The 18,276-nt window shown below is 33.6% G+C and overlaps 3 protein-coding genes and 1 non-coding gene across 5 annotated transcripts; all 4 read right to left on the bottom strand.

Annotated features, from left to right (window-relative positions):
• Positions 1–3,369: 3,369 nt before the first annotated feature.
• Positions 3,370–8,859, bottom strand: LOC115720025 (uncharacterized). Of its 2 annotated transcripts, none has more exons than XM_061110456.1 (3): positions 8,610–8,859; positions 4,389–4,469; positions 3,370–3,848 (listed from the first exon to the last, which is right to left on the bottom strand). In XM_061110456.1, the coding sequence occupies exons 1-3, from the start codon at positions 8,625–8,627 to the stop codon at positions 3,636–3,638; spliced, it is 312 nt and encodes a 103-aa protein (XP_060966439.1). In that variant the 5' UTR covers positions 8,628–8,859; the 3' UTR covers positions 3,370–3,635. The 2 variants fall into 2 exon arrangements, with proteins under 2 accessions (XP_060966439.1, XP_060966438.1); XM_061110455.1 differs by having other exon boundaries at positions 8,604–8,856.
• Positions 8,860–9,877: 1,018 nt separating this feature from the next.
• LOC115721460 (U1 spliceosomal RNA) lies at positions 9,878–10,038 on the bottom strand. Its single transcript, XR_004012482.2, has one exon. It is a non-coding gene; the product is annotated as a U1 spliceosomal RNA (small nuclear RNA).
• On the bottom strand, positions 9,878–10,907 carry LOC115721099 (uncharacterized). The gene has a single exon (XM_030650346.2). It carries the CDS (start codon positions 10,751–10,753, stop codon positions 10,220–10,222), a length of 534 nt encoding a protein of 177 aa, XP_030506206.2. The 5' UTR covers positions 10,754–10,907; the 3' UTR covers positions 9,878–10,219.
• Positions 10,908–13,187: 2,280 nt separating this feature from the next.
• LOC133034258 (secreted RxLR effector protein 161-like) lies at positions 13,188–13,723 on the bottom strand. The gene is made up of 2 exons (XM_061109310.1): positions 13,293–13,723; positions 13,188–13,197 (listed from the first exon to the last, which is right to left on the bottom strand). Exons 1-2 carry the CDS (start codon positions 13,721–13,723, stop codon positions 13,188–13,190), a joined length of 441 nt encoding a protein of 146 aa, XP_060965293.1.
• Positions 13,724–18,276: the final 4,553 nt, after the last annotated feature.

Raw genomic sequence — 18,276 nt, 5'->3', positions numbered from 1 at the left:
TTGTGAGTAGATCTAAGATCCTAGTAAAATAAGTTCCAACATGGGGTCCACGACCATCATCCTGGATAGGTTACAACTCGGTTTCAGCTACGAGAAAACTCCAACAACCTACGAAAATAGGGATTCAATCTCAAACTATCTATCTATCTTTTAGGAATATTAGTTAGTTATTTTTGTAACTTAAATATATGATAAAAGAGTAATATCTCCTATTTTTGAGTGATATTAGCTTATTTGAATATAGATTTTTTTGTAAGTTTTAAACTATATAAAAAGCATTATGCTAAGTGAAAAGGAACCTGAATGCTAAGTCCTAGAAACCCTAGAGCACCCTCATTCTCTCTCTCTCTCACATGATCTCCTAAGCACTAGACACTTAGTTTGTTTTCTCATCTCATTTGTTCAGAATCTGTCATGCACTCAGTTCTTACCATTGTGACATTCAAAAAGAGTCATAGTTAGAAATTACAAGGTAAAAACCTATAATCTGCGTAGTGTTATCTCTAGAATCAATACAACTAAAGGGGGGAGTAAGTCATTACTCGTAAAATAAGGGGGTTGAACCTCTGTAAATCGTTGTGTCAATCTCTTTATTTTTTTTTTTTTATCATTTACATGTGGTGATTGTCAATTATAAATAAAGCTTTACTATCAGTTGATCAATCTGAGGTCAACATATATATAAATATATAATGTCAATCTTTAAAACTAGTATAATGTGGTATTAATTGTAAAGTTTTTTTTTTCTGTTATAACCCAAAAAAGAGATAATATTACAAATATATTATGGGCTGGCTTAATCAACATTTATACATCCCAACCAAACAAAAGTTAACAAAAATACCTCTTACTCTAATTTTGAAGTTGCACATTCCACGCACTAGAGAACCAGAGCCAACCTGCGATTGAAGGAGGATCGCAATGATGAATCGACACTGGTAGATTAAGATACACTGTTAATTCTGGTAAATTCACATGACAAGAATAAAGTATCGAACCAAGAATCAACCATTACCGATTGATAGAAGTTTTTGCATAAAAAACTAATTTGAAATTAAACTCAACCCTGAAAAGTCTTTCAAATTCTATACAACTAATCCTCCCAATTCAATTTACAGATCAATAAGATGTAGATTTTTAAGAAACAGATCTCGAGTTCCCGATCAATCCAAATCATGTATAATTCATTTTTTTTTTCTAATTGTTGCATTAACATTATTTTTTGAAATTTTGGTCTTAGATTTATGCAATTCCAATAGTGACAAATAAACTAAATTTACATTCATCTCGTGTCATGAATCTGTCAACGTCTTTTTGTCTTTATTGTTCTATGTAGTTGCATTATTGACGCCCTGATAATTGATGCATCAATAATAACGCAATGATAAGGCTACACTGTTTTTAGTCTTATTTGCAGGTCTTTCATATACACAAACCAGCACAAGGCTCTCAAAAAAAATTCCAATATAGTCAGTGTGTTCATATTTTAACATTGGTTGAGTTCGTGTTGATTCATAGTCTTCTTAAAGTTCTTTCTCACAAAAATATTCTTAAACTACAACTCATTGTTCATCAATGCAATAATACTTTGTTAAATTTTTTCTTAACGATGTCCAAGCAAATTGTTCATACATAGTTGTATCTACGATGCCTATCAGTTGCCTAACAATTATGCTACTAAAAATATTATTATGTAATAAATCAGGATTCGGAATTGACAATACATACTCGTATAGAGGAAACTCAATAGTTGTTTTTAAGTTGTCAAATAGATGCCTGACATTATATGTGCTATATATATAGCTGATGTTGTACATGTATCTTCAATGCTCTGTTGCGTTTCAATTTGTTTACATTTTTCTTATAGTTAGCTGACCATATTTGAATTTTTCAAAAATTCAAGAAACAAAATCAATCTCATTTCTCATACAATTTAATGGGCAGTTTGATCAAATAATGAATTATATGAATTATGAAACTAGTGGCGAATTCATCTCAAGGGATTGCAAAAATGAAGAACTTGTGCACATATTGAAGCAAGTGCTGGAATATAACCAAGAAAATACTTAACAACAATCGAAAGACCAAGTGAAATAAGGTTACTAACCATTGAGGATAAAGGACGATCCGAACCTATTCTTTTACATACAACAAAAATTGAAAGAACCCGACTTCACAATATATCCATTGTGTGTGAACATAGCCAACAACACAACAACAACCAACAATACCTCATTTTCAATGAGAAACTTATCAATTGCATAATAGTTATTTTAAGGTTGTATGTCATATCTAAAATATTACAGAAACATAAAATATTATTAATATTATATTTGACACATGAATATGAAGTTCTAAAATATTTCTTATTGCATTGACAATTCTGTTTAATCTTCATATATGTTGAAATTGATCTAGATAATATTGCTTTTCTGATTTCATAATATTGTTTTTACAATTAAGTCATCTGATATTGCTATAGCTGGATCAATGGTTTGCAATATTTTATATTATCTTTCTTTTATTGGTGGTGTAATCCAAGTTTTTGTAGTTCCTATTTCTATGGCTTTCTCAAGATGGTGATTTTATTTGAATTTATCATGATACCAATTCCTATAGAATATTTTTTCTCTTTTTTTTTTTAGCATTCTTTGGTTGCTTTTCACTTATTGATTATTTTTTTTTTCTCTCTTGACGCAGTAAAGGTTCTTTTAAAGGTATTTATGAGTGTGCAAAATGTATTTTGATAAATAAAATAAAAAAAGAGGGATAAAAATTATTCTACTCTTATAGAGGTAAAATTATAATAAAAGTTGCTTTCTTGATCTTTATGTAAATTTTAACAAAATTATGTACATGGAAACTGTTGGTGATAGTGAGTAGTTTTAGAGTGTGTAATATTTTATTCAACATAATACAATTAGATGGACTCATATATAATAATAGATTTTAGGATTTGAGTATATTATTTTTTCACTAATATATAATTATTTACTCAATAAGTATAGACGTGAAAATTTTTTATATTTTTAATTTATTATTTTTTATTAAAATATTAATTGTATATATAATTTTTTTAAAATATATATATAAATATTTAAAGATTAAATTGAATCTGTTAATTTTACATGTCAATCAACATTTAATTCACACTTTTAAAATTTTTATTAGATTGTGTAAATTAAATTGAATTGAGTATTTCAGGAACACCGTTTATTGCTATTTATTATTTATTAATATCGCTTATCGCTTTTACCCTTGTCAATAGATTCTTTCCATATTAATATGGCACGTTTTCCTTTCTTTTAGAGGAAAATGTCATTTTATAAAGAGTTGGTGATATTAATATAACACAAAATAGGCCCCAAAGAAAAAAGAGCACCACCACTCTTCAATTATAGAAATGACAATAAAATCTACTGCATCAATTTGAAAAAGCACCCACTTTTATGACTAGTTGACTAAAATTACCTACTGAAAACATTTAGCTTAATAATACTCATTTTTTAGTTGCATTTCCCATAGTATTTGTAGTAATACTCTTACTCAGATTCAGAAACATACATATCTCTGCCATTTACTTCCCTATCTCCCACCGCACAAGTCACCACCACCATCTTTCCTCTATCACTACTTCATTTTGAGACATAATTATTCTTTTCCTCTCCCAAAGTGTTGACCTTGCTTACAGAAGCTTGATTAAAAAATGACTGAAGAAGTTGGCCAATATGTTTCAAATCATTTTTAATTTCAGTCATATCATTGTCTATAATTTTTCTACTTTCAACTATTTGGTTTTTTATTTCAGCAACATCTCTCCTTATTTCAGCATTTCTTTCTTTAAGTTCCTGAAAAATAGACAAGGAGAAACACAAACAAAAAAAATATGTTAAACTGCATATGTAAACCACAAGTAAAAACATATGATAAACTACTGGTCTATACTGAAAAACACAAGTCAAAATATGTAAATCAAAGATACTAAAATGTGAAACACGGGTTCTCAAATTTGAACTACTAATTCTGGAATGTAAATGTTGTAAAAATTAAATCATTAATTCTAAACTGTAAATGTAACCCACAGTTTTAAAATGTAAAATACAAATTCAACTTATTTTAAGAAAACAAATTAGGAGTAAAAAATCAATTAATTTAAACCACAATTGTCAAAAATAAATAACAAATCAAATATGTGGCAATGTAAACCATGCATTGAGAATTGTAAACCACAGAAGCATTTAATATAATCACATGCATTAAAATGTAATCGCCAAATTCTGAAATGCAAGTCATGCTTTTGAAAATGTAAACCATAGGTATGAAAGGTAAGCCACCAAGAAGATTACAAACAAATTATTTAAGATAAGGAAAAATATTCTGCATTTTACCTTCAAAACATCCAATATTTTCTCATGAGAACTTGATGATTTCCTCTTTTTCTTCACGATCCGAATTCTAGTCTCCATAACCTACAAGAAGAATATCTAAATTGTTAACAAGTACAAACGAAATACAAACAATAGATTTTACATGGAAACTATTGGCTTAAAAAAATGTAAAACACAAGAAGAAGTAAAAAATGCATGATTTAATGATATCTACATCTATGGGAGCTGTGATATCTTATTTCACTAGAAACCCTGAAACCCAGTTCCATATGTAATAGAATGCTACAGTTCCCATCTTCTACTAGGAATTCATTATGTAGAGGGGATATTATTAGGTGGAAGGCTTTGCTAGTGGACCATTTATATAATGAATTAATAGTAAGACAATTATATTCTTTAATTACTCCAATCTAGATAGCAGCAAAGGAATTAGAGCAATCTTGGAAACTAAAGTTAGAGGCAATAAAGTTAAAGACATTATGGCTTCTTCCTTACAAGGTTGGGACCATTTTCCTAGTCCCAAAATTGAAGGAATAATTCAAATTGTATGGTTGAATAAGCTTGTAAGTGTTGAGATTTTGAAAAAATCTGAGCAATTTGTTCATGGTCGAATAAAGATGGCAGGGCTTGATAAATCTTTTTGTCTCACATTTGTGTATGGTAGTAACTCTCTAGCTGAAAGGAATCTATTATGGCAAAGACTGGCTAACTTGTATATGTCGTTCAAACCATGGATTCTATGTGGTGATTTTAATTCGGTCTTGAACTACAGTGACAAAACAGGAGGGAAACCTGTAAGTGCTGGAGAATTAAAAGATACGAACCAGTGGCTTGCTCAAGGTTTGGCTGATGAAATGAAGTGTTTCTCACTTCACTTGGACTAATAATCTAGGTAAAGAAGAGAAAATTTATTTGAAGATTGATGGGCTCTTTAAGAATGAGGAGTGGTTAGATCTCCATCCTAACACAGAAGCTTACTTTCAGTGGGAGGATGTCTCAGATCACTGTTTTTGTGTGATTAAGCAGCTGAATTCGAGAAACTTGGGGTATATGCCATTTAAGTTTTTCAACATGTAGTGTTTCCAATTTAAGGAGAAGGTGCTTGAATCTTGGAGGAAAGATGCTAAGGGTAGTAACTTGGCAACCTTGTGTTACAAGTTGAGAAGATTGCAGCCAGCTTTGAGAAAGTTCAACTCTTCTCATTTTGGGGATGTCAAGATGGACTATGAATTGGATCGGGATACTTACAACCAGACTCACATTTCTCTCCAACTTAGATCCCCATTCCTAGTCTTTACAAATTGAATTAAACCAAGCTAGAGAGAAGAAAATGAAATGTAGTAATCTATATGGCAGCTTGCTGAAACAAAAGAGCAAAGTTGATAGGCTCAAATTTCGAGACGAAAGTTCTGCTTACTTCCGTGCATGCATTAAGAATAGAAGAGATTCTAACAGAATAGCTTCTTTCATTAATGAGCAGGGGATGTTAGTTGAAGATTATCCAGAAGTTGTTCACCATTCTTTTATCTCATTTCAAAAGCTTCATGGGAAAGTCATGTGCTACAACAGAGACAATCCATCCCCACTGTATTGAAGAAGGCAGTCGGGTTTCCATGGAGTAGCAGGTAAAACTAATTCAACCCTTCTCAGTTCAAGACATTAAAAAATTGCTTTTTTCAATTCCTAACTTATAAAGTTCTGGTCTGGATGGTTTTGGTTCGAGATTTTTTAAAAGTTTATGGCAGGAGCTTGGCTAGGATTTCTCTACTGCTATTTTGAGTTTCTTTAAGGAGGGTGTCTTGCCAAAGCACTTAAATGAAACTCTACTTATGCTCATTCCTAAAGTGGAGAATCCTTCCAAGGTTGTAGGTTACCAACCGGTAGTCTACTGTAATACAATCTATAAATGTATCTCGAAGCTGATTTGTAATAGGATTTTAGAGGTTTTGTTGTGTCTATTTAGTAATAATCAAGGAGCTTTTATCAAAAATCGCTCACTTGCTCACAATGTCTTGATACTCCAGAATTTAATCAAAGGGTACTATCGAAAATAAATCTCTCCTCGGTGCCTAATGAAAATAGATTTGAGCAAGGCCTATGATACAATTAATTGTCAATTTTTGAAAAGTCTTTTAAAAGCATACAAGTTCCCGAGAGTTTTTGTGGAATGGATAATGGTTTGTGTTCGAAGCTCATGCTATTCACTGGTGATGAATGGGAGAATACAAGGACAGTTTGAAGGTGCAAAAGGCTTAAGACAAGGGGATCGTATGTCTCCCCTTCTCTTTGTACTAGTCATGGATTACCTTACCCGAACTCTAAAATGGAAAGTCAGAGACAAAGCCTTCTCTTTTCACCCAATGTGCAAAAAATTGAAACTTTCCAGTTTATGTTTAGTTAATGACCTAATCCTATTTTGTAAAGGGAATAGGGATTCGGTTAAATGTATTTTGGAGGCTTTAACTCATTTCAGCTCCTATTCAGGTCTCAAGGCTAATAAGAGAAGTCGAACATCTACTTTGCAGGGATACCAGGTGATACAGTATCTATCATTCAGCAGGTTGTTTTTTTCAAGACTGGTACATTTCTTTTCAAGTATCTTGGGATTTTTCTTAGACCTATCAAGTGGAAACATGAAGATTGTGATACCATCTTAAAGAAACTAAAGCTGAAATTGCATATTTGGGCAAGCCGTCACTTATCCTTCACAGGTAGAGCTCTTCTAATAAACTCTGTCTTAATTGGAATCAGATGTTAATGGATGAGCATATTTCAATTGCCTCAAAAAATAGCCAAAGAGATCGACCGAATTTGCAAGAATTTTCTTTGGGGAGAAAAAGAAAATCGGAGTAGGCTTCACATGGCCACTTGAAACTGGTTTATTTGCCGAGAAAGCTTGGTGGTTTACGATTTCGAGAAGGTCATAAATGGAACAAAGCGACCTTGGCAAAGTATCTTTGGGTTTAGCACTACAAAGCAAGATGTGCTTTGGGTAAAATAGGTGAACAACTTGTAGATAAAAGATCAAGAGGTGTGATTTCTTGAGCTGAAGGCGGATGTTAGTTGGTATTGGAGGAAAATATTGAGGCTAAGAGACTTTCTCTCATGAAGCTATCATCAAAACTGGAACTAATGGCAGATTTTCGATTGGGCAAGCTTATGAATTCCTGATTTTGGATGGGACAAGTTTTGAAAGTAAGACAACTGTTTGGTGCAAGCTCTCGACACCAAAATATCGTTTCATCACGTGGCAAATGGTACACTCTAATCTTCTTACCAGAGACAATCTTGTCAAGATGCATGTACTCGTTGTAAGTACCTACTGCCTGGTTTGTGAATGGGATTTGGAATCCCATGAGCATTTATTCTTCGACTGTCCTTTCTCTTGGAGAGTGATGCAAAATATCAAGAAGGGATTGGGAGAGTGGCTTTGGCCTAATTCATTTCAATTACTTCTTGGCTGGCTGCAAGAAAAAAGGCCGAGCGGTTTGTTTATTGAAATTTCCTATGCCATTCTAGCAAGTGCAATCTATGTGATTTGGCTAAATCGAAATTTGTGTGTATTTGAGGGAAAATGTTTAGCTCCATTGCATACAGATAGAAGCAATAAAGAGAACCTCAAAACTAGATTGAGTCTTGTTCAAGATAAGAAGCTTTCTAGTTTGGATGGGATTGTTCTTAGAAATGCTAAGTGTTTGTAAGCATTTGTAATTAGTTTTGAGGGAGTGTTCTCTATTTGTATGTAATTGGCTTGTTTGATTAATAGAAAATTTATTCTTGATAAAAAAAAAATATCAACGAAAACATGCAGTAACTTCTGAAATGCCACTCAAATTCCATTACCTAAAAAGAAATATTTAAGGAGAAACTTGTCTCAACAAACTTGCTACCAACCAATAGCAGCCATCGATCAAGGTCACCCCAAAATTCAAATTCATGAAAACATTATGTTCATACATATATTTGTGTACCCATCTTTCGTAGTGTTGAAGAAGCAAAAACACATGAAGTTTAGTTCAGGAATTTGATCAAACACATAAGGGCATGACAATCAACTCAAGCAAACCATCAAACCGAACCATTATTGAATCTTTCAATGCTGAAGTTAACAAAATAAGGTGAACAAACAAAAGTAAAAAAACTAATACAAGTTATTCAAAAAATGTTTTATATATATGAACGAAGAGTAAAGAAATATGGGATATATATATTTACTCTGACATTGTTGGGATGAACCATGATGAATACACTGCCGAATACAAGCTCAGAATCCTCCGATGGATGGGATTAGTATTTAGTGGGGGTGAAGAAGAATACGATGGGTACTGTAGCGTCACAGAGTTAAAAAAGCGTAATAATGTATGTTTTGGGCTGCAGAAATGGGGAAAATCCATTTTAAAGGTTTAGGTGAGTAGAAATCAAATAATATTAGAAGTTAAATGGTTAACATAAAGTGGGTAACCACCTAATTTCTTTTCTTTTCTTTTCTCTTTATTTGGAAAGAATACTTTCTGTAAAAAATGATAATGAATTAGTATTTGTGAAAATGATAGTATTTATGAAAACGACATATGTTATGCAAACGACAGCATTGATTGAAACGACAACTTCAATGAGAACGATTTTCTTGAGAACCACAATTCTTCAGAAAATAAAGAAAAGAAATAGAAAAAATTCATACACTTTTTAAGTAGCTTTTGTTTTATAAAAATTGAAATGTTGTATTGTACTAGAAGAAATTGTTAATTAAGTCCACTCCACAGCATTTGTTGTAGTTGTCGTTAAGGAGAATGATTAAGTTAGAATATTTGTCGTGCTTTTTATTAATATTATGTATAACTCAATTTTATGTAACAACTGAATTATAATTTCTCAAACTTGGGTTTATACATAGATTGCAAATGAGCGAGTAGCACTTTATAGAAAAAAGAAGAACTGCAAAGTTCAGTCAAAATAAATAATAATTGAACCTTAATTATTTTTATTTTGTAAGGTTTTAAACCTTAATTTTAATCAGCCACAACTGAAATTCAAAAAATAAAAATAAAAACACAAATAAAGACTTTCTTTTTTGAGAGAAATTTGGCTCATTGATTACCATCCCCATCTTCCGATCAAAGAAATCATCTGCATTTAAGGCTAACACCAAATGAAGACACTCTTAAATCTTAATGACTTAAAATCAAACAAAAATGAAAAACTCAAAAAATTAGAGCATGTTTGGTATTGTTTTCTGTTTTTTGTTTTAAAAAATTGTTTTTAGAAATGAGAATAAAAAATAGTTTTTGAAGTTTTTAAAACACAAGTCACGTTTGGCTAGTGATTTTTAAAAATAATATTGACCAAAAGTGAATTGGTTTTTAAAACAGAAAACAACATTTTGTTGTTTTTAAAATTCAACAAAAACAGTCTTTTAGTTATGATGCCAAACATGTACTATGATTCTATCGATATAAAGAACAGAACTTAAAGTCATTTAACTTAGTTGGAGAGGGGCCGCGCGAACGCAGGCCCCCGCTAACACAAATTATGACGTTGGCTCTCCCACTTGGGGAGACCATAAGCAGGCACCCCTCCTAAGTGCAATGGAGGTCACCAGCTCAGGCTATGGGCCTTCTTGATCACCCATTAACCCCGTCCAGGTAAGTATGTTAATCAGTTTCCATTTTTTCTATCTATACATCCAATTCTTCAACCCATTTCTATACTTTTCCAATGTGGGACTCTTATATTGCATCCTACACAACACGGAATAAAATTATTACAAAGACTGAGAAGTAGTGGCATACTTATTACACTTTATTTTATAACAATAATAGTATTACATATAGTTATAACTTTGAGACAGGAAGAAAATCAGTGGCTAAAATACTATAAATAAAATAATCTCCAAGTCTTCCTTTAAGAAAATAATGACTCCTAAGAAGACCTTCTTTTCGAAACCCAACTTTGTCCATAACCTTTTGACAGGCCGTATTTTTCACATCAACAAAACCTTCGAGCCTTACCAAGTGAGGAAAGTCCTTGAATAGTTGATCAACTGCTATTTTCATGGCCTTGGTGACCACTCCTTGGCCCCAATACTCGGCGGCCGCGCCAGCGCTCATCTCGGCCTTGAACATGCTCTCACCACTACCCGGTAAAGCTGAGATGTAGCCGATCGAACGGTCATCAATGCATATAGAGCGGTGCCAATGGTGATAATGAGGGTTACAAACATGTTTTAAGAAAGTCAATGCTTCATCTTTGGAGGTCAAAGTTTTTCGTCGAAGGTGTCGAGTCACTTGATCATCACCTGCATATATCATCAAATCATCCACGTCCGTTAGTTTGAATGGACGGAGTGTGATTTTTGATAGGTTCATATGTGATGTTTAATTGGAAATTTAATTAGTCTAAATTAATTGTTTTTGTTTGGTATGTACTTGAGAAGCTTTGAAGAAAATTAATAAAGAAAACGAAAGACTGAGTGAGAGAACAATTCAGAGAAATTATGAAATGGTTATTTGAACTCATTCATTGAAAGTGGTATTTATAGGCTACATTATACATATTATAGTATGTATGTCTTATCTGTTTGAGAAAACGTAAACTCCAAAATGTCCCAGTCGTATTCGTACGCTATACCTTTTCATAGTTTTGTGGAATCTTTAGTAAGAGGCTATCAAAGTAGTACATATTTATTACAATTTGTTAGTTGGTGAGTTGTATTTGCACCTTATAAATAAGATGATAAGTACACATTATTAAAATAAATTATTTATTTTTATATTTTAAAAAAGTTTTTTTATATATTTACAAAAATCTACCTAATAAGAATATAAATTGAGAAAAAAAAGTTTAAAAAAATTATAATTAAAAATATAAATTTTATATAAAATAAAAATGATTAGAATAACGTATCTTTACAAATTTTTAGAATGTTAATAAAAATTTTCTGTTTTAAAAAGACAAATTCCAATCAAATTTAGTACATACTGCTAAATTTATCCATATATTTACATAAAAGAGCTGGATGGTGCTCTAAAATTTGGTCAATATCTATACCTAATTACTTATATGAAAAAAAATTAATATGGACTTTTCACAAACAAGTTTGAATTTTTTAAACGAAAAATACTATTTTAAGGATAAATCTTCTTATGTAATTGTTATTTGATTGATTATTTCTATTGTAACTAATATAATGATTGTGTATAATTTTAGAAAAACTTAAATTTTAATTGAACCATATTTTAAATTTAGGATAATATTTTGGTGTTCACAAAAAATATCTGTACATACACACATTTTTTCCATTGTGTATCACTCCCATATTTAATACCAATATTTAATTAATTCCTTTTATATTTTTTTTTTTAATAATTTTGTGATATCAATATAAGGAAAATTACTGACCTTTTTACACACAGCAACAAACAGCAACAGACAAATCAGAAATCCAAGGTCAAAACTGACCTTTTTACCCAGTCAAAGCTTCTTTTGACTCTCTGCCTTTAAACCAAAAACGACAGCTCAATTCCTAAGAGCTACAAGTCATTTTAATTTACTAGAAACCCTAAAAATTAAACCTAATAATAAATATACATCTCTTTCTTCAAACATATAACCCAGCAACAAAATAAACCTAGCCGTAGCCCCCTCCTTCAATGTTCTTCTCTGAAGAACATGAAGAACTACAATACCCAGAAACTATCCCACAGCTTAGATCGAATCTACCCCAAACAGAGCCTCCTTCTTCGTTGTTCTTCTTTGTATAACACGAAGAATAACCCTCTTACAAATCCAGAAAATAAAACTCAGCAGTTCCCTCTCTAAACCGATTCTATACTAAGAAAAACCAAGCAGAAAAAAGTATAAAACACAATAGAAAAATGAGAAGAGAAAAGGAGAAGAAGACGTTGGTTTTATAGAGGTTCCCCAAAAATATTGTGCTGGGTACTTCCTCTTCGAGCTTGCCTCGTTCCACTATAGATCTTCAATGATCAAGAGATTACAATGGTGGGATTCCAAAACACACAGGTATTATATTGGTAATCCCTAATAATTTTACAGTGTTTTATATTCTCTCTTTCTCTCTGTTTTTCTCTCTATAAAAATCAGTACTAACTATTCTTCTTTTCCTTGCATGAACACTCTCCTGGCGTTTGGATATCCGAACCCTAAACTTGGGTTCCAATGCTTACTCCATTGTAAGCATCCTCCAAAAAACCCAATCTATTTCTTCTTGGTCCCTGGAAAAATAGATCTTGTTTTATATGTTCTGCACTGATTTTTGTTGTTGTATTGTCTCTTGTACTGATCTGATTGTGTTCTTATTCTGATTTGGTTTGAGTTGTATTTTTCATTATATATGTTGTAGAGGAGAGCAGAGATAGGAGAGTTAGTTACAAGTGTTAACTAACTTAAATATTCTGTCTAGGTAAATAGAGGCTTGAGGCCACATAAGCTTTATTTACTGCCTTTGTAATCTCTGTGTATATTCTGGTTTTTACAGTGTACAGTTAATATGGGATTTTATTTCAACAATTTCCACCTAAAATCCCATATGAACTGTGCACTGTAATCTTTGTTGTTGTTTGAGTATATCTAAGGGTCTTAGCTCGAACCCATTAAGGGTTTTATCAACCTGTGTCAATCCCCAATAAGCTTAAGCAAAGCTTAAACTTATTGAGGGACACCACCTTTGTGCCCATGTCTACTGGATTCACTTTAGTAAGCACTTTGTCTATCCCGATCTGTCCTTGTGAAACTTTATCCTTGATAAAGTGATATTTTATCTCAATGTGTTTTGTCCTGTCATGAAAAACTGGGTTTTTACACAAATAGATGCTGCTCTGACTATCGGAGTAGATTATAGGAAGCTTTTTCATCAACTTCAGCTCCTCCATAAGTCCTTTTAACCATAAGGCCTCTTTGATAGTTTCAGTAGTAGCTATATATTCTGATTGAGTAGTGGACAAAGCCACTACTGGCTGTAATTGTACTTTCCAACTAGTACAATTTCCCCCTGTTAAGAAAAAGTAGGTCGAAGTAGATCTTCTAGTGTCCCTGTCCCCCGCATAATCTGCATCTGTGAACCCTTCAATGTTCTGATGTGTTTGGTGACCCTGATAGACCAACCCCAACTTAGATGTACCTTTTAAGTATCTCATAAGCCATTTCATGGCTTTCCAATGCTCCTTTCCAAGACTAGACATGAACTTGCTCAGCACACTGATTGCATAAGCAAGGTCAGGTCTAGTACTAACCATCAAGTACATTATGGACCCTACTGCATTAGAGTAGGGAACATTAGCCATATCTTCTTGCTCTAACTTGGTCTTCGGGCACATAGATTTAGACATAAGGTATTGGTTGGTAATCGGCTGTGTAACAGTCTTTGAATCTTTCATAGAAAACTTTTCTATGATCTTGTTGATATAGTCTTCCTAATGTAGCATGAGTTTCCCTTTGCCTCTGTCCCTTAGAATGTTGATCCCCAAAATCTTAGTAGCCACACCTATGTCCTTCATTTCAAATTCCGACTTGAGCAAATCCTTGACCTTGTTGACATTTGACCTCTCCTTGCTAATTATTAGCATATCATCCACATAAAGTAGCAAGTAGATGACTTTAGCAATTTCCGAACCTTTAAAGTACAAACAGTGGTCATAATAACTTCTATTGAACCCTTGTTTGGTCATAAAGGTGTCAAATCGTTTGTTCCATTGTCTCGGGGATTGCTTCAATCCATATAGAGACTTGTCAAGCTTGCAAACATGGTCTTCCTTGCCTTTAACCCCCTTTGGCTGCTCCATAAAGATGTCTTCTTCTAGATCCCCATGTAGAAAAGTCGTGGTCACATCCATTTGGTCAATCTCCATGTCAAACTGAGTAGCTAGTGATAGCATCAACATTATAGTCTTATATTTCACCACTAGTGAGAATATTTCTGTGAAGTCTATCCCTTCTTTCTGTGTGAACCCCTTTGCCACCAATCTCGCTTTGAACCTTACCACTTCATCCTCGGTCCTCCCTTCCTTGACTTTGAAAAGCCATTTGCAAGATACCACACTCTTGCCATCGGGTCTAAGTACAACTCTCCAAGTCTTATTCTTTATGAGAGAGTACATTTCCTCCTTCATTGCTTTCAACCAAGCCTTGTAATTTCTCTCTTTAAGTGCTTCTTCATAAGATTGTGGCTCATAGATCTCAACTTAAAGTTTGCACATATAGGCATAGGCAATACTCTCATCCCACACATTGTAACTGTACTTCTGGTTAGGTTTAAGAACTCTTCTAGCTCTATCTCTTGTAAGTTGATATTCTGTGAGGTCTTGCTGATTCATGTCTTCTTCATCTTGAACTTCATGTTCCACCTGATTTGGTGCTTCTTGAGGTTCCATTTGAATTGGTTCCACCTGATCTGGATTCGGCTCCACTTCAGTTGGGCCGGTTTGAGAGACTCCAATAGATGTACTTGCAGGGTTAGTTTCTGTGGAACCTGCATCAAGCTCATTAGTATTTTTACAAGGAAAATTATTTTCTTGAAAAATCACATCTCTACTAATGGGAGTTTTGAAACCTCCTTTCCCTTTTACCACAATCTATAGCCCTTTACACCCTCGGGGTAACCCAGAAACACACATTTTAGAGCCCTAGGCTCTAACTTGCCTACACTTTGATGTGCATAAGCTGCACATCCAAAAACTTTCAAATTAGACAAGTCAGGTGGTTTACCGGTCCACCTTTCTTCAGGGGTTTTACCTTCAATTGCACTAGAGGGACTTCTGTTGATTAGGTATGTAGCAGTTACAACTGCTTCTCCCCAAAATCCATTTGCGAGCCCGGCATTGAAAAGCATGCATCTTGCTTTGTTCAATATGGTTCTGTTCATCCTCTCAGCAACACCATTTTGCTGAGGAGTTTTCCTCACTGTCCTGTGCATTTGGATTCCATTGTCTTGACAGTAACCTGTAAACTCATCATTACAAAATTCTAGGCCATTATATGACCTTAGGGTTTTCAATTTCCTGTTAGTTAGGTTTTCAACAAGTAATTTCCAATGTACAAATTTTTGAAAAGCCTCATTTTTATGCTTTAACAGATAAACCCAAACCTTCCTAGAATAATCATCAACAATAGATAAGAAATAGGCACTACCCCCAAAAGTTAGGGTTTCATCAAGACCCCACAAATCCAGATGAACATAATCTAAGATACCTTGTGATTTGTGTGTGCCAGTTTGAAATTTAAGTCTATGATGCTTTCCTAGTACACAAAATTCACAAAAATCTACCTTGGTTACCTTGTCCTTACCAAGTAGCTTTTGTTCACTCATAAGTTGTAGCCCTCTTTCACTAATGTGTCCCAACCTTCTATGCCATAGGACAACCTTAGTGTCTTCTGTAACATGCTCCTTGGTGTTGTGGCAGCAAGCTACGGGGCTTCCTTGCAAGTAGTGTAGACCACCATTTTTGTGTCCTTTGATGATAGTCATAGAATCCTTTCCCAATTTGATTGTACCTGCCTCAATTTTGCTAACAACACCAAGATCATCAAGTACACTAATAGAAATTAAGTTTCTAGATAAATCAGGAACATATCTAACATTAGTTAAGGTTATAATAATGCCATCAAACATTTTAAAATTAGTAGAACCTGAACCTTCAATGTTGCATGTTTGGTCATTCCCAAGAATGACTTTGCCCCCTCTAGATTCCATGTAATCAAACAAATAAGACTTATTGTTAGTCATGTGAAAAGTACAACCCGAATCAATAATCCAATCATCTTTAAAGGATGATCCAGCCACATAGACATCTCCACTATCATAACCATCACTTAGGTTTGCATTTTGATAGTCATTCTTAGTCTTGTTTGATTCCTCTTGATGATCTTAATTTTGTTTCCCATTGCTTTTCTTGTAAAAGTAGCATTCTCTCTTGAAATGCCCAACTTTTCACAATGGTATCACCCATTAGGATCTTTAGGACCCTTTGAATTTGACCTCCCTTTGTGATGATGATTGCTGCCCTTATGTGAACCCCTACTAGTGTCGAACCTCTATTAGTGCTTCTACCCCTGTTTTTCCATGGTTTCTTTTGTCCAGGCCTTCCCCTACTTAGGTTAACATCCCCATTAGTATGCCCCGGTCTTTCAACCTTCAATTCCAAATCTTTTAATTTCAAAGCTGAGATTACTGCTTCAAGAGTGATCTCAGTTCTCCCATACTTAATGGTTGTCTTAACCTCCCTGTAGGATTCCAGTAGTGAATTGAGAATTATAATTGTTTGATTCTCATCACTTAAGGCCTCATTTTCTCCCGAGTTTGCTAACTCAATGTGCAATCTTAAGAACTCATCCAAGTTTTGTTCTAGAGATTTAGGTGGACTCATTTTAAAATCAAAGATTCTCTCCTTCAAGTAAATCTTGTTAATCAATGATTTCTTTTGAAATTGCTCTTCCAACTTGTTCCAAATCTTAGAAGGTGTATCTTCCTTGTCAACCAATCTGATTATAGCATCAGAGAGGTTGAAGATGATTAAACCAGTTGCTGTTTCCAGCAACTATTATTACTGATCTTTGGTTGTATCAGCTGACCATTCCACATGATATTTAAGAACCTTCAACAGCTTGTGTTGAGCCAATAGAGCCCTAATCTTCTTCCTCCAAATACGATAATCACCTGAACCATCAAACTTATCTATATCAACCTTCATGGAACTCATAATTGTATGTGTATAAAATTATTTCAAAGAAATTATATAGATAATGAGTTTAGAAAAATCTTGTTGTTGTTCTTTGCAATCTTGGTTTTGTGTATTTGAATTCTTGCTGTATGAATGTGAATCTTTATGCTTTCTTGATGATTTCTTTATGCTTTCTTTATACTTTCTTGATTAATCTTTGCTGCAGATTGTGCTTTTTTTGGCTCTGATACCACTGTAGGAATTTATTCCTAAATTGTCCCTACACACAGCAACAGACAAATCAAAAATCCAAGGTGAAAACTGACCTTTTTACCCAGTCAAAGCTTCTTTTGACTCCCTGCCTTTAAACCAAAAACGACAGCTCCATTTCTAAGAGCTACATGTTGTTTTAATTCACTAAAAACCCTAAAAATTTAACCTAATCATATATATACATCTCTTTCTTCAAACATATAACCCAGCAGCAAAATAAACCTAGCCGTAGCTCCCTTCTTCAATGTTCTTCTCTGAAGAACATGAAGAACAACAATACCCAGAAACTATCCCACAGCCCAGATCAAATCTACCCCAAACAGAGCCTCCTTCTTCGTTGTTCTTCTTTGAAGAACACGAAGAACAACCCTCTTACAAACCCAGAAAATAAAACCCACTAGTTCCCTCTCTAAACCGATTCTATACTAAGAAAAACCAAGCAGAAAAAAGTATAACAACAGAAAAATGAGAAGAGAAAAGGAGAAGAAGACACCGGTTTTATAGAGGTTCCCCAATAATATTGTGCTGGGTACTTCCTCTTCGAGCTCGCCTCGTTCCACTATAGATCTTCAATGATCAAGAGATTACAATGGTGGGATTCCAAAACACACAAGTATTATTTTGGTAATCCCTAATAATTTTACAGTGTTTTATATTCTCTCTTTCTCTCTATTTTTCTCTCTATAAAAATCAGTAGTAACTATTCTTCTTTTCCTTGCATGAACACTCTCCTGGCGTTTGGATATCCGAACCCTAAACTTGGGTTCCAATGCTTACTCCTTTGTAAGCATCCTCCAAAAAACCCAATTTGTTTCTTCTTGGTCCTTGGAAAAATAGATCTTGTTTTATATGTTCTGCACTGATTTTTGTTGTTGTATTGTCTCTTGTACTGATCTGATTGTGTTCTTATTCTAATCTGGTCTGAGTTGTATTTTGCATTA

The sequence above is a fragment of the Cannabis sativa genome, chromosome 2, assembly GCF_029168945.1.
Source record: "Cannabis sativa cultivar Pink pepper isolate KNU-18-1 chromosome 2, ASM2916894v1, whole genome shotgun sequence".
Lineage (NCBI taxonomy): Eukaryota > Viridiplantae > Streptophyta > Magnoliopsida > Rosales > Cannabaceae > Cannabis > Cannabis sativa.
This window is presented reverse-complemented; position numbering and strand designations above follow the sequence as displayed.

What these genes read in the sequence shown, in the direction of transcription:
- LOC115720025 (XM_061110455.1), bottom strand. Translation starts at nt 8,627, where the DNA reads ATGGTTCATCCCAACAATGTCAGA. An exon ending in TTCATCCCAACAATGTCAGA is followed by an intron (nt 4,470 to 8,603) that starts GTAAATATATAT and finishes TTCTTCTTGTAG; the next exon opens with GTTATGGAGACTAGAATTCG. An exon ending in AAATATTGGATGTTTTGAAG is followed by an intron (nt 3,849 to 4,388) that starts GTAAAATGCAGA and finishes TCTATTTTTCAG; the next exon opens with GAACTTAAAGAAAGAAATGC.
- LOC133034258 (XM_061109310.1), bottom strand. Translation starts at nt 13,723, where the DNA reads ATGTGCCCGAAGACCAAGTTAGAGCAAGAAGATATGGCTAATGTTCCC.
- LOC115721099 (XM_030650346.2), bottom strand. Translation starts at nt 10,753, where the DNA reads ATGAACCTATCAAAAATCACACTCCGTCCATTCAAACTAACGGACGTG.